Source organism: Astyanax mexicanus, chromosome 1, assembly GCF_023375975.1.
Source record: "Astyanax mexicanus isolate ESR-SI-001 chromosome 1, AstMex3_surface, whole genome shotgun sequence".
NCBI lineage: Eukaryota > Metazoa > Chordata > Actinopteri > Characiformes > Acestrorhamphidae > Astyanax > Astyanax mexicanus.
The window spans coordinates 115,291,958-115,307,246 of NC_064408.1; the positions used below are offsets into that span (position 1 = coordinate 115,291,958).

The window sequence follows — 15,289 nt, forward strand, 5'->3', positions numbered from 1 at the left end:
CCCCATTCATTTCTATGGGGCAACTTCGTACGACATTTGTACGAAATCCGTACGACATATCGTTTCGTAAAGCATATTTTCGGAAAGAACTCACTAAGTTCTATAGACCATCCGAATTTCGTCTTCGTATCTCAAAAATTGTGAGGCTCACAGCCATTCAAAATTCTTCTAGTTCATTGTCTATGGAAAAAAGGGCGTACGTTTACGAAGTTTTTACGAAAATCGTACGATGTATCGCTCCAAAAAGCACAAGCACACCCCGCGGCTATAAGTTCTACCATTGTGTGAAGTTTCGTGGTTCTAGCTCGAAAGCTCTAGGAGGAGTAGTTGTTTATAAAACGTGGCGAGAATAATAATAATAATAATAATAATAATAATAATAATAAAAAAAATAAGAAGATTACGAAGAACAATAAGTTGGCTTTTCCAAGCCAACTTAATAAATACAATGAATACAAAATGAATACGAGACAATTTAAAGGACATGACAGTGCAGTACCGATACTGTATAATAAAGTTTATAGTGAGGATAAGGTGCAGTGATGTTTAACTTATTATCTGTCTGTAGTGGTGGGCGATATGGCTCTAAAATAATATCACGATACTTCAGGGTATTTTTGCGATAACGATATACTTGGCGATATAGGAAAACAGAAAAATAATTTGTTCATTTCAGGAATATAGTACAAGAGTATAACAGCATAATCATAATGTGGCAAAATAAATAATATAGCATAAAATAATATAATGCAGCAAAAAATATTTCAGAATATTTAGTGCATGCATATAAACTGCAAACTAAAACAATTATACAATAAATACACCTAAAGCTTCACAGTAAATAATAGACTACTTTTAAGACAGAAGAGCCCTATTATCACGACATGGATTTTTTATATCATGATATTTCTGTGTCACGATATATTGTATATAATATAATATTGCCCACCCCTATCTGTCTGTAATGTTGTTTCGCTCTGTTATTTGTTTGTTATTCATTATTTGATTGTACTGATCGAGTCGACCAGTTCGGGATGGGTTCCTCTTCGTTCCTCCTAAGGTTTCTTCCTCTTAATATGAGGAAATGTAAAATTGATTTGAACTGATTAAGCATGAAACACACTCTTAAACACTAGAGCTTGATTTTAAATATTAAACAAACTTTACAGATGTTTTGAAATGGGGTCATACAGATACAGTGTGTGTGTGTGTGTGTGTTTATGGAGGATTAATTTCATGTTGTCCACAACACAGAATGTATTATTGAACTAAGCTGCAGCGCCACAACACTGATCATGGGGGAGACATGTGACTAAAGAAGTCAATGGAGCTCCAGTCATGCACACATATGGCATGCTGTGCCAAGGCCTGAGAGCGGGGTCAACGAGGCCTGACACTTTCTCTCTGTTTTTATTTGGCTAATGTCTCTCTCTCTCTCTCTCTCTCTCTCTCTCTCTCTCTCTCTCTCTCTCTCTCTCGAACAGGTGTGGTGGTACCAGTGGTGGTATTCCGAGGGGGACTTGCTCTCCTGTGTTTTCCGCTGCCCTGATGTCCCCCTGCAACGCTGTTGCTTCATGATCACATGACCTTGGATATGGACGCAGTCCTGTCCGACTTTGTCCGCTCTACAGGAGCCGAACCTGGACTGGCCAGAGACCTGCTGGAGGGTGAGAGATGCCGACCACAGTTCTGTACTTTGCTTTTCATTAGGAACAAGCGGGAGGATGGTGATGGAATAAAGCAGACTCTGCTTTTCTGTTGCTTCAAACATTAAAACATTCAGCCATTCAACCATTCAGGCTTTCAGACTTACTCTGGGCTCGATATCTGACGGAATACTACAACACGAATTTATAAAAGCTGCCAGAAATTCACACAGAGTGGAGGCCCACAGCTGAGCCACCTGAAAAAACCTTCCGTTCAGATCCACCACTTCCTGTTCCACACTGACTGACCTAATACTCCTTATGGTTTGTGAGATCAAAGCACTAGGTTTCCTGTTGCAAGACAGACTCAGACACCTTGTCCCACACATTTTAGCTGCGCATTAATTAATTCTCAAATTATTAACGATTATGGCTTACAGCCATTGAAATGCCAGAAATTAGTGTCTCAGAAAATTAAAATATTATATAAGACCAATTGACACTTGTGGATTTTTCCCGGGAAAACACTGCACTGACTTAATACTTGATAAAACACAGTGGATCAACACCAGCAGATGACATGTCTCTCCAAACCATCACTGATTATCAGTAAATTTTGATTTTATTTAAAAATCAAGTGAGCAAACTCTGGAGAAAGAGTGGAGAGACACACACAGTCCAAGCTGGATTTGGCTCTTGCTCATAAAAAACTTTCATACATCCAAATATATTGCCCCTGATTGGCTAATAGCTCTGCGACACCAGCGAAAAAAAAGTGTAAAAAAGACATTTTTATACTTATAACAGTCTTTGCAATGTCTTATGTTATCTTACAACATGTATGATGCCCTGCTAGGCGTAGAGTCTCCGTAAAACACAAAATCCACCGGAGATCCTATGTAAACCTGTGTAAACATGGGTGGATTTTTGCTTTTAAAGGTCACCTTCCGTCGTTTTTTCTTTCATTTTAAAATGTCTAGTTGTGGTCTCTAGTATGAAGGAATGACATGTGAGCCGTTTTTGTAAAAAAAAGTGCTCAGGTGTCTCTGTATAGCTCTTTTTTAATGGACTGTTTTAGGGGTGTGTCCAAAATGACCGGATTCCAGCTTTGCTCATGAATATTCATACATGCAAACAGCATGCAAATATCTCTCCTCTGATTGGCTAGGAGCACTGCGACGCCCCTCCACCGCTCTGCCGCTCACTGACACCCACCTCCTAACTGATGAGCGGTGATGTTGCGTCGCTTCAGCTCCGCCTCTGGGAGTTTCTCGAGCCAAGGTGGGCTGGTCTGTGAGTTTCTGCCTACGTAGGCAGAAAGATAATTCAAAATTCACCCGTTTTTCGTAGGGGGGGAGGGGGGATTTCTTTGCTTAGCTCCTGCAGACAATGGGGGCTGCAAAACAGTTTAATGTGCAGGTGTACACATTCAACTCGGAGAGACCTACTGTATTCCACAAAAAAAACAAGAAAAATCGGATTTTCGCGGAAGGTGAGCTTTAACTAGTGTAAACAGAACTGTTTTAAACATACACCTAATCTCAATTGTACTTGTTCCATAGACAAATTGTAATAATTTGTTCCTTGGCTCTGAATTACTGGGCAAAGCAAATAACATTCATGTGTTATGCGCACAAATAACACAAGAAAGAACTGCCATGCTGTTCCTAGTGCTGTTAGCTCCTATCTGATGAAACCTGTGGGCTTCAGTGCTGCCTGTGGGCGGCCGCGAGCCAAGGTGGGCGAGGCCATGAATTCACAAGTTGATGGTGAATTATTTTACTTGCTACAGTTGGAACAGTTTCATGTGCAGCATATATATACAACTCGGAAAGACCTATTGTATTTTACAAAGAACTAGAAGAAGTGCATTTTTAGCGCTTTTAATTTACTAAATATTTCCTTATGTATTCCTTTAGTCTAAATGACTTCAGTTTAATTTACAGTGTATGAAAAAATTATATATATTGAATGAGAAGGTGTGTTCAAAACTTTGACTGGTACTGTATATGACACAAGTTGTACAAATATAGTACTTTTGCAGATCTGAGTGAAGCATTGTGGGATAAACGTCCTGCAGTAAACTCAGCTGCGGTTCACCTCCTGTACCTAATGTACGAGTTCACAAGCCAGTCAGATTCAGTCCTCAGAGCCGAATGTACGCAGTGAGGTAAAGCCAGGACAAACCCGACGCATGTTGCCTAGCAACGCTGCTTGCAGATAAGGATATGAGTTTAAAAATATATTGTCCTGCAGCATGCACAGGCAGCGCACGCACCGCACAGCGCTGCACGATTAGACGGCCCTGTGCTGGACGTGTTGACTCTCGGTTAATATTCAAACGCCCCGCCCCCTCTCCCGTCTCATGTGTCCTGTCCTGCAGTTTGTTCAATATTACCTGTCAGAGAGGTAAACTATAACCCTGTAGATGACCACTGCTTCTTTGTCTCTCTCTCTCTCTCTCTCTTTCTCTCCCCTCAGGTAAGAACTGGGATCTGACCGCTGCACTGAGCGACTTCGAGCAGCTGAGACAGGTGCATGCTGGGAGCCTATCCTACACATTTCAGGAGGAGAGGGAGCAGGCCATGCTGGAGAAAGACATGGCCAGGGTGGGCCGGCCTCTCCTGCACCGACAGGACGAAGTGGTGCAAGGTACAGCCACACTGCTCCCTGCTGCCTGCCAGCGCACAACAACTTAGTTTGGGGAATTTGGGAATATGAAAAATATAAGAACATGATTTGGACATGATTTGGCATGAAGGCATAACAAACCACATGTCTTATAACCTGCTAAACTTTATTATACTTTATATTCACTGTACTCATAAGTCCAGTGGATTATTTTTTAGTAGTATTATGAGCAAATAGGTGATATGGATAATTTATCCAAACATATTGCATCATAATATACTCAAAATAAGCTAATGGGTCTCAAGGAGTGATTTTCTCTGATTAAATGCTATACAGCTACATTTTTACTATTTTCTACATTTTACTATGTTCTACTACTTCTAAGAACTTTGAACTCAGAATAGTTTGAGCTTAATACCGTAACAAAGTAACAGTATAACCATCTAACAATCGGTACTGGAACAATATATGCAGACTAGAGGTTCATGAGTACCTATATTGGTATTGGTATCAGGAGGAATAGCAAGAGAGAGAGAGAAAGAGAGAGATGCAAGTCCAACACAAAGTCAAGAGCCAAAAAAAAAAACAAAAAAAACTCAGTGCTCACTCCTCAGCTCTGCCTCCTCACTCTATTTACTTCTCTGTGATTTCCGAAAGTCTTGTCTGATTTGCTTACGTGGTCCTGACATCACAGGATGACACTGGGGAAATTAACATACTGTACGTCTATAAACTAAAACTCATCTATATCATTTATCGAAGCATAGTTTCATAATTTCTTGCTTGTTTGGAGTAATGATATCGAAATCAGTATCCCAAAAGTCTCATCCAATATCAGTATCGGTATTTCAAAGGCTCGTCCGATTGGCTGATGAGGTAAAACATACATCCATAGAGTAAAACTCATCTCAAATTTTTTAATCTCAAATGTTATGTTCATATAATATTCATTCAAATGTTTAGAAAGGTAAATAACTCAACATTAACAAACTAACGGTTGCATTGCACTTTTTTACACTAACAACTACACTATTACATAATGCTCCTAATTGCTTAATTCTAAGTAGGTATCTGTATCATTATAGATATTGGCGAGTACAAAACTACACATACTCTTACTCAATTGAGAAAAAAAGGGGAATTGATGCATTCCTAGTGCAGACTAATAAGATATTAAATTTATATGATACCATGCCCAAACAATTTGATCTACCCCACAGAAAATAATTATACAAATATTTAACTGTTCTTATATATACAGAATTTTTAAGAGAAGGTACAAACTCAGCTTTCCTCATGTAAAATCAATAACGTTTATTTCTATAGGCTTGGATAATGTACTTATCATACTAGAGGTGCCATAGTGAAGAATGTGCTGAATGTGCTGGGATGGTGTATTGATAGATGCAGGTTGTTTGCCACCTAGGTGTTTAAACAATTCAGCTGCATTAGAAGCATTAAGTTTTAATAATACTGGAGTATATAATGTATACTGTATATTTGTGTTTCAATGTACTGTTACCCCCCGAATAAATGCCAGAAGAGTAGAAAAGGTTCTATAATAAAAATCTAATAAAGATTTCTCACTGCTTTATATGCACTTACTGTTTTGCAGCCACAGAGAAGCGACTATCACGAGGGATCTCTCACGCCAGTTCCACAATAGTGTCGCTGGCCCGCTCTCACGTATCCAGTACAGGCAGCAGCGGCAACACAGAGCCGCTCCTGGACACGCCCCTCTGCACCTTCCAGCTGCCTGACCTCACCGTCTACCGGGACGACTTCCGCAGCTTCATCGAGCGGGACCTCATTGAGCAGTCCATGATGGTGGCACTAGAGCACGCCGGTCAGTGTCCTCTGGGGGTGTTATTCATGGTTCAGCTGTAGGGATGTACTGTAGTTTTTTAGTTGCCTCTGCACTGCAGTAATAAAGCGACTGTGAAAAAATTCTGAACATGGTAAAACACTGTTTAAACCTGTATTGTTGTTTGTGTGCAGGTCGGTTAAACTGGTGGACGAAGTTGGGGTCTGGCTATCAGAGCTTGCTGCCTTTGGCTACTAGTGGAGACGGAAACTGTCTCCTCCATGCTGCCTCTTTAGGTGAGTGTCTTATCTTTCCACATGCACATCTAAAGATCAGCTAAGAATCTAATCAAGAGGAAGATGGATGATCACAAGCCATCAAACCAAGCTGAACTGCTTGAATTTTTGCACCAGGAGTGGCGTAAAGTTATCCAAAAGCAGTGTGTAAGACTGGTGGAGGAGAACATGCCAAGATGCATAAAAACTGTGATTAAAAAACAGGGTTATTCCACCAAATATTGATTTCTGTACTCTTAAAACTTTATGAATATGAACTTTTTTTTTTTTTTTTTTTTGCATTATTTTAGGTCTGAAAGCTCTTCCTCTTTTTTGTTATTTCAGCCATTTCTCATTTTCTGCAAATAAATGCTCTAAATGACAATATTTTTATTTGGAATTTGGGAGAAATGTTGTTCATAGTTAAAAGAATATATATATATATATATATATATATATATATATATATAGAATATTTTACTCAAACATATACCTATAAATAGCAAGAGTTGAATGGGATGAATGGGACGTTCCATTTCTAAAGTTTTTTCAGGAATTAGTAATTGAAGGCATTACCACCCACAGTGGACAGTGCAGTGCAGCAGGTGGAATGATCATGACCGGTGGTCTCTGGCTAGAATTGTCCATAGAATTTTCTCCACATTTAATACAGGAGATGCATTCACTGGACATTTAGCACGTCTGTGTTCTGAGAACTCCCTTTGAATGCCCTCACTCAAACAAACAAGGTTTAATCAAGTTCCTTTATTCATGCCAGTTTAATAAGTGACACATTCTCACTGTAATAAGTGTCAAATCTGTGGAATCATTTATTTACTCTGCTATATGTTGTATAATTAGTTACAGAAAGCACTTTTACAAAAATATATCACATAAGTAGCACTTGTGTATTACAGCAATGCTCTGAATATGTAGTTGTTATAATGTGAGTAATTATAAGCTGAATATTAATGATTAATATGATATTATTAAGCGTAATATGGATAATGAGCTTCAATCTCTCCTCTCTGTGTAGGTATGTGGGGCTTCCATGACCGTGACCTGATGCTGAGGAAGTCTCTGTACGCGCTGATGGATCACGGCCAGGAGAGGGAGGCACTGAAGCGCAGGTGGAGGTGGCAGCAGACCATGCAGAACAAAGAGGTCAGAGCAGGCCCACCTACTGTGATCAGCATTATTCATTCATTTATTTATTGAAGTGGCAGTCCGTATTATTTAGTTCCTAAACTGGAAGCAGAAGCATTTCTGAGTGGATAAAGGATAAAATACTGTGTTTAATGGTACCAGTGTGCTGAAACCACCATCCCTGCTAAACCTAATACTGTATATTCATTCTAAAAAATGGGGTGTCTGGTCACTTTTTGCGTGAGTTCTTCTGACCACGAAACACGTCTTTACGGACTTATGTCACACGTACAGTCTCTAAAAGAGGATCCGGCTCAGTTTTACTGAACTCGAGCAGCTGGTGGAGCAAAGGAGACTTCAGAAGAGGAAACTCAGAGATCTCTCTCTCTCTCTCTCTCTCTCTCTCTCTTACTGAACATAACCTGGAATCAGATTCATTCGCTCTGAAAGGAGACCACATCACACCCGCCCAGTTTAAAATGATTCTTCCGCATGCTTGGTGCAATTATCTATTAAATTACCCATCACCAGAGAGGGCCATAAATTCCAAAACTTACAGACATCAGCTTTAAGAGTTGTTTCAACATTTTAACATTCATATATTATAGCGCCACCTTTTCTGTTCGGTGGAACACTGTGAGCTATTCATTACTCTTTTAAACAGATTAAAATAGCTTTAGGTTGTAAAGACCTACTAGCAACTTACAGTATTTATTAGTATAGTGAAGTATAGAATAGTAAAGTCATATTGTAAATGTGCTTATTAACCTACGTTCCTCTTATTTCTTCTCTGTGTGTGTTTGTACAGTCGGGGCTGGTCTACACTGAGGAGGAGTGGCAGAAGGAGTGGAATGAGCTGTTAAAGCTGGCATCCAGTGAGCCCAGGATACACTACAGCACTAATGGCACCAACGGGTGAGTTCACCTGAGCAAATGAACCTCTGAACTTTCTCCTTTTTTCATTTCAAGCACAAATATGATCAATTAAACACAGTAGGCTGGGTTAGTTTTACCAGAAGTTTAGCACTATAAGGCACATTTAAAATCATTTTATTTTCCCAAATATGTCAGTGAGAGTCATGTTTGTATTCTGCAGTTATAATTGGTTTAAATCAGAATGACTGAAGATGTCTTTGTGTTTTTTCGTGTTGTGCAGGGCGGAGTCACAGGAGGAGCCGGTGTACGAGAGTTTAGAGGAGTTCCACGTCTTCGTGCTGGCTCATGTTCTCCGCAGACCTATAGTGGTGGTGGCCGACACCATGCTGAGAGACTCTGGAGGAGAGGGTACGACACACACACACCATGCACACACACCTAATTCAGGTCCAGTTTCTTAATAGGGAGTCTAATCCATTACAGCAGATGCATCAGTATAGACATTGTAATATCTGCACTGCAAAAAATCGGTTGGCAAAAACTAGACCAAATATATGTAAATTGAGATGTAATTGCTTAAATTAAGGAAAACAATCTTCCAATGGGGTGAGAAATATTTTCTTAGTAAGATTTCTAAAAATAAGCAATCACAAAGTGTCAAAATGAGTGAAGTAAGACCTAAATCAAGCAAAAATACCTTATTTTTGTGGCTTAATTTTGTACACAAGAAGCAGAGTGACTTTTTGTGCTTTTCATTATACGTCTCCTATTTTGAGTTCAAATTACTTAAAAAATTAGGTGAAAAGTCTGAGTAAGATCATTATTTCTAAAATAAGTAAAATAATCGTACATGTGCAATGCTTAGTAAGACAAAATTCCTTATCAGAGAAAAAAATAAGATTTATTGCCTTGAAATTGGATCATTTTACTAGTTAAGATTGAATTGTTCGCAATGTGATTTGTGCTTCTCAAAAAAAACTCAGCTCATTGAAAGCATCTAGAGTTTGTGATAAATCTTGCTTATTTGAGTTCATTTATTTATTCACTCAAACTATTCATTTAAATAAATATAGGGATGCCCCTGATCTGATCACATATTTTTCAAAGGATAGGAATCAGGTGGAAAAGATCCAGATCACTGATGTATCAGTCAAATGTAACATTACTTTATTTCTCCATGAGCTCACTATACACTCTGTTGCACTCGTGCACTGAGAATGCATGTGCTGTGTTCACACTAGCAGCAACAAGTCCCTCATGTGATTAGTGTGTTTGTCGTGCCTGTTTATCAACACTGATTTGTAGCCGGTTAGCATAGAGGCTAATCCAGCAAGCTACCTCTCGAGTCGTACGCTACTTTCATCCACGCTTCATTTTCTTTCAAACTGTTGACACACACCGTCACTGTGCTGAAGACTCCCAGCTCCTCTCCTCACTTACTCATCCACACACAGCGTTTTCTCTTTCCAAGTTAGAATATAAAAAACACAATATATGCAGCTACACTAGTAAATAAAAAAAAATGTCTGCCAGGCCTAAACCACACTACTCTATTGTTACTTCCTCCCTCACAACCATACAGAGAAATACCAACATTTAATACAATTTATTATGATCTTAATTCTGAGTAATGACAGAACTGTTGCTGTGTGACATTTTTAGTTTGTTTATTTAAGCAAAGATTAAATATTTAAGTTAAAATCATTTATATGCTCATTTAGTACTTTTTGTAATTAACTGCATTGCCAAAGTATCGGATCAGGATTCCGTATCGGCAGATACTCAAAATCAAAAGACTTTGTTTCAGGGGTGAAAAAAAATGGGATTGGGACATCCCTAACAAAATGATTTATTGTTTTATTTTAGTTAATTATCACTTTTTTTTCTATTTCTTTTGTAGTTGAGCTGCTTCTTTAAATGAGAAGTACTCTGTAAATAAAGATATATTGTATTTGTGTAATTTGTTCCATTTTAAACCTTTCCAGCTTTTGCCCCAATTCCGTTTGGTGGGATTTATCTCCCGCTGGAGGTCCCGGCTAACAAGTGTCACCGCTCGCCTCTGGTGCTCGCCTATGACCAGGCGCATTTCTCTGCCCTGGTTTCAATGGAGCAGAAGGACAGCTCTAAAGAGCAAGGTATGGAGTCTGTGACGTGTTTTTAACTGCAGGAAACTTCATCAGGCTGTATTTATAGCGGCGTACTCGTTACAACCCAGCGACCTAATTCTGGATTATGAGTGTGATTTGTAAAGTCTAGACACTGGTTATTATCCTCGTTTATTTTCAGAGTGCTGTTATTGATATTGTTTATGCCTACTGTAATGCACATTTGTGTAGAATACCATAATTAAATTATATTGCATATCATGGACAGGATTTGCCTTTTAATATGCTAAAACACACTGATAATCATATTGAATAAATGTATAATTTACCATATTTTTCACATTATAAGGTGCTCTTAAAATCTTTAAATTTTCCCCAAAATCGTCAGTTCGCATTATAATCCAGTGTGTCTTATGTATGAGTTTTACCAGTCAGATATTAAGGAGCAGTAAAGCCGCTCTGCTGAAGTACAGCGTTATAAAGGAGTTTCAGTTTAAAGCAGTATTAGCATTAACCGCTAACCGCTATTTCCCTGTTCAGAGGGGAGTATTATCCACCTGTAGCCTGCTGCTAACCTGGCTAGCACTGCTGGAGTGGTTAGCTACTTATGCTAATGCTCCAGGTTTAGAGCTGAAGAAATTCAGGAATCTAAGCTTACTGTAAATAAACAGAAGTGCTTTACTCACTTAAATAAACAGTTTTAAGAAGAGAAATCTGTGTAGATTAACTTCCAATTCTAGTTCGACTTTTTTTTTGCTTCTTTTTTATTACAGTTTTGTTTACTTAGCTTAGCTTTACTTAACTTAACTAACCCCCCACTAACACCCAGTGGCGAGACCTGCTGAATTAGAAGTTCCTTATAGTGTCTCTTAAAATGCGCCTTATAATCTAGTGCGCATTATGTATAAAAAGAGATCAGACAATAGACGTTCATTGATAGTGTGCCTTATAATACAGTGCGCCTTATAATGCGAAAAAAACACAACAAGTTGTATCTGTATCTGACTGTATTTTATTTAAACATCACGAGAATACTCTTTGGGAACGTTTAAGAAAAACACCTGTAACAAATTAAAAATACATATCAGTACTGAAGAGGCCAGTAATGAGAAATCAAGTGTGCATATTACTGATTATATATAAATAATATTGTTTATAACAGTGTATTAAATACAGTATATTAAATACAGTATACTTCATACTGTATATTACTTACATAGTATATGCTACAGTATATTAATATATATATATAGCATATTTAACATCCTCCATGCCTAATGGCAGGTGTGGGCTAGAGGGATGTAACACCTCTCAGCGCTGTAAAGCTGTGGAGAAGCAGAAGGAACTGTGTTCTCTGGTATGATTTTCCAGTATATTGAATGCTGTATATCTGAATTCCCTGCAGTGGTGATTCCTCTGACTGACTCGGATCATAAGATGCTGCCTGTGCACTTTGCTGTGGATCCAGGGAAGGACTGGGAGTGGGGTAAAGACGACGCAGACAATGTGATGCTTGCCAGGTACGTATCAGAATGTTCCTACTGTGCAGGGAAGCGCTGGTAAGACTATAGTCTGTTTAGTTTAGATCTTCTGTAGACTCTGGGCTCTATTTTAGCGATCTATAGCCATATCTTCAGATCTAAGTCCTCCACCATGCACTGTGCAGCACGAGTTAGGGCATGTCAGTGTGTCTTTGCTATAGTAACGACGGGAAAAGTATGCCTTGTGCGGCTCGAAACACACAAAAAGGCATTAATTAAAGGCACTAATTTTAATAAATAATCATGGGTGTTTTTTCGGCGTAACAGGGAATAAACCCATCAGCGTTTCACTTGCCATTTCTTTTAAAAGCCAGGTGTGCTCTAACTTTGGCGTATTGCTATTGTTAATGGCACAGCACTTCTGGGCTTCTTAGCAGTAGATACTGACCTGCTCATTCACACTGTTGTCATTTACGTAAACAGCAATGTTATTTTATTGAGTATTCTGTTTGTTGTTTATGTTAAAGTTGAGTTTGTGCACTGCTGTCTATCCTTCTGTGTGTTAGGAGCCTGAATTGCTAAGATACTGAATTGCTGTTGTCAGGGTTCTAATCAGTCAGTGGAGCACCTGTGTTTTCCATTGCCAAGATAGCAATACTCAAGAAATTTACCTGAACACACATCACTTCCAGACCACCACCCCATCAGTGTATATCTCTGTTGCTATTTAAACGATGTGAGCACAAGAATGAAAATAGACGGTTTGCAGGGTGTGAGATGGCAATGAGCATCATATAGGAACCACTGTGTTCTTGTGATCAGTTGTGGCTTTTCATGTTTACAAATTCAGTCAGATCTGCAGAGAGAAGCTGATTCTACAGGGTGAGCTGCTTGATAACTGAGGGCCTGGGAGTGACTCAGGCCAGTGAGTCAGAGTTTGAGCAGCAGTAAGCACACTAATGCCAGCCTGGGCTGAATACATTATCCAGAATGACAGCAGTGGCTTCATGTGACTCGGGGCTGCGGTCACAGAGTACACCAGGGCAGATTCCAATTCAGAGAAAGAGAATATTCCTGCTGGCCTTCTGTGCTCAGCATCTTAGAATTAGTGGTGTCAGTTGTTTAAAAAGTGTATTCAGATTAATCGCAACAATATTCTGTGATTAACTGCGATTAATTACACTTGTTCTTCTTAAGACACAAGTTATTTGTGAATATTTAATTGTAAATAAAAGAATGAATGTAAGAAATGTAAAATACTATTATATTTATATTAGTGGTGTTAATTAAAATACTAGTATATACTTGTATGTGTGAGGGGAAATAAAACCAACGTGGTTTACAAACACTGCAGTAAAGAATGCATAATAAATTGTATAGAGAAAACTCATCTCAGCTTGGTTGTAAGGATTTCTGAATTAGAACTTAATTTGCTGAGTATAAAAAAGCGTTTTCACACCTGTAGTTAGTTTCTATGATCCGGATCAGTTGACGAGTTTGTTTATTTGGAGTGTTTCTCCCTCTGTTTGGTTTGGTTTCACACAGATATAAACCTAAATGCACCAAAATGCGCATCAGTAAACCATGCAAGCTTTTTGTCTCCTCTGATTGGTCAGAGCTGTCTGGTGCAGGAGTAAATATAGTGAGAAGATTCTGTGTGTCAGTGCGTTTATCTGTGCAGTGTGAAGCTGCTTTAACACAGAATACTAAGAAAATGTACCGCTTCACTTTTAAATACAGTGTTTTCAATAGAACTTGCAGCGCAGAGTAGCTCGGCTGTGAGCAGTGAGCGCTGCACATACCGCGCTCTTAGTTTGTAAACAGCATGGAGCAGCAGAGACAGTGTTTGTTCATAGCAGTATATTATCTGGCTAATATATAAGACCTTATCAGCAGTTTAGCTCAATTAATAAAAAGTATATTTGATAGCTGGGTCGGATTGAGACCATTCTCACCACAAGCCAACTTTAAATTTCATTTTTTTTAATACAACAGTAATGAGGGAATATTGAATATATAATATAAGAGGTACATGAAGGCTTTAGTTTAGTTTAAACTACAGGAAGTGTAAGTTGTGGAGCTGCATTAGTCCACGTGGCAGTGAAAGTATGAAGAACAGGAGAAACGCGGCGCTGCTCTATTTTAAGATGTTGTGTGGATCCGGCTCTGCTTTCGCTGGCTGGGATTGGCTGATGCGTTAGATTAGCAACACTAGTCCAGTCGTTAGTGGAGATTATCTCTAAATGCTTACTATGAACAGAACACAGGGAGTCTGCAAATAGACACAGCTAAAACAGAGCTGCATGTTTATTGTCTAGCAGCTTCAGAGTTCCTCCCTGCATTTAAATGATTTGTATTATTAATGTTACGATTAAAAATAGCTGTAATGATGGTGAATGTCCTGCTTGTACGGCTGGAATTAAATGTGGCTTTCCTTTTGCTTGTTGTTTATAATCCAAATCGTATGTACCTACTTTGGTTTATTTATCAGGATGTTCTAAATATTGCATTTAATTATTCATTCCTAATATTAATTAAAACTTCAGTTTGCTTTTACTTTCTTTATATAATTATTTTAACTCAATAATTTAAAATTATTTTTTGTGCAGTCGCTAAACAATAGCTCAATAACTGTACAATTATTATTGTATTGGTTTCATGAAGTTACTGAACAACAATTTGGATTTTATTTCATGACGATTCCTAACAATATCTGCATCATTTAGATTTTTTTTTTTACCATTTTGGACTGTTTGGTCTAGTCTGTGCAGTTATTAAATAATAACTCTATTATTCTGCTTTTTTGTTACATATACATTCTAATTCTAACTCAATTATATATTTATGGATTGTTTTCCGTGTCAAATGTATAAATAAAACAATAACTCAATATGTTTGTATTGTTTTAATGTAATTACTGCACAATAATTTTGAGTTTTATTCCATGTAGATACTTAACGATAACTCCATCATTTAGATTAGTCTTCTGGGCTGTTACTGAATAATAGCCCTAGTATCCATTTTTGCAAGATTCAGATTAATAACTTAATCATTTGGGATTGCATTCCATGTAGATACTGTATAATATATTTTATTTGTATTATTTAAGTAATTTTGCATGATTTCTTATGTAGATAATAAACAGTAACTCATATAACTTAATAAACATTTTTTTATGTAGTTAATGCACACTAATTTGGATTTTTATTCCATGTAGATACTTAACAATAACTCTTTTTTGTTTGTTTTTTTCATGTAGAGACTGTCTAATAATTTTTTTTGTACTGTTTCTGTGCTGCAACTGAATAATAGCTCTATTAATTTG

The 15,289-nt window shown here is 38.0% G+C and overlaps 1 protein-coding gene across 3 annotated transcripts in view; it reads left to right on the forward strand.

The window, feature by feature from the left end:
- otud7b (OTU deubiquitinase 7B) overlaps nucleotides 1-15,289 on the forward strand; it is an 82,695-nt gene that overhangs the window by 56,306 nt on the left and 11,100 nt on the right. For all 3 annotated transcript variants that reach the window (XM_049464835.1, XM_022668750.2, XM_022668749.2), the window contains exons 2-10: nucleotides 1,485-1,667; nucleotides 4,128-4,298; nucleotides 5,893-6,123; nucleotides 6,276-6,377; nucleotides 7,393-7,520; nucleotides 8,311-8,417; nucleotides 8,659-8,786; nucleotides 10,364-10,513; nucleotides 11,889-12,003. In XM_049464835.1, the coding sequence (XP_049320792.1) occupies nucleotides 1,583-1,667; nucleotides 4,128-4,298; nucleotides 5,893-6,123; nucleotides 6,276-6,377; nucleotides 7,393-7,520; nucleotides 8,311-8,417; nucleotides 8,659-8,786; nucleotides 10,364-10,513; nucleotides 11,889-12,003 (1,217 nt within the window). In that variant the 5' untranslated portion in view covers nucleotides 1,485-1,582. The remainder of the gene's footprint in view (nucleotides 1-1,484; nucleotides 1,668-4,127; nucleotides 4,299-5,892; nucleotides 6,124-6,275; nucleotides 6,378-7,392; nucleotides 7,521-8,310; nucleotides 8,418-8,658; nucleotides 8,787-10,363; nucleotides 10,514-11,888; nucleotides 12,004-15,289) is intronic.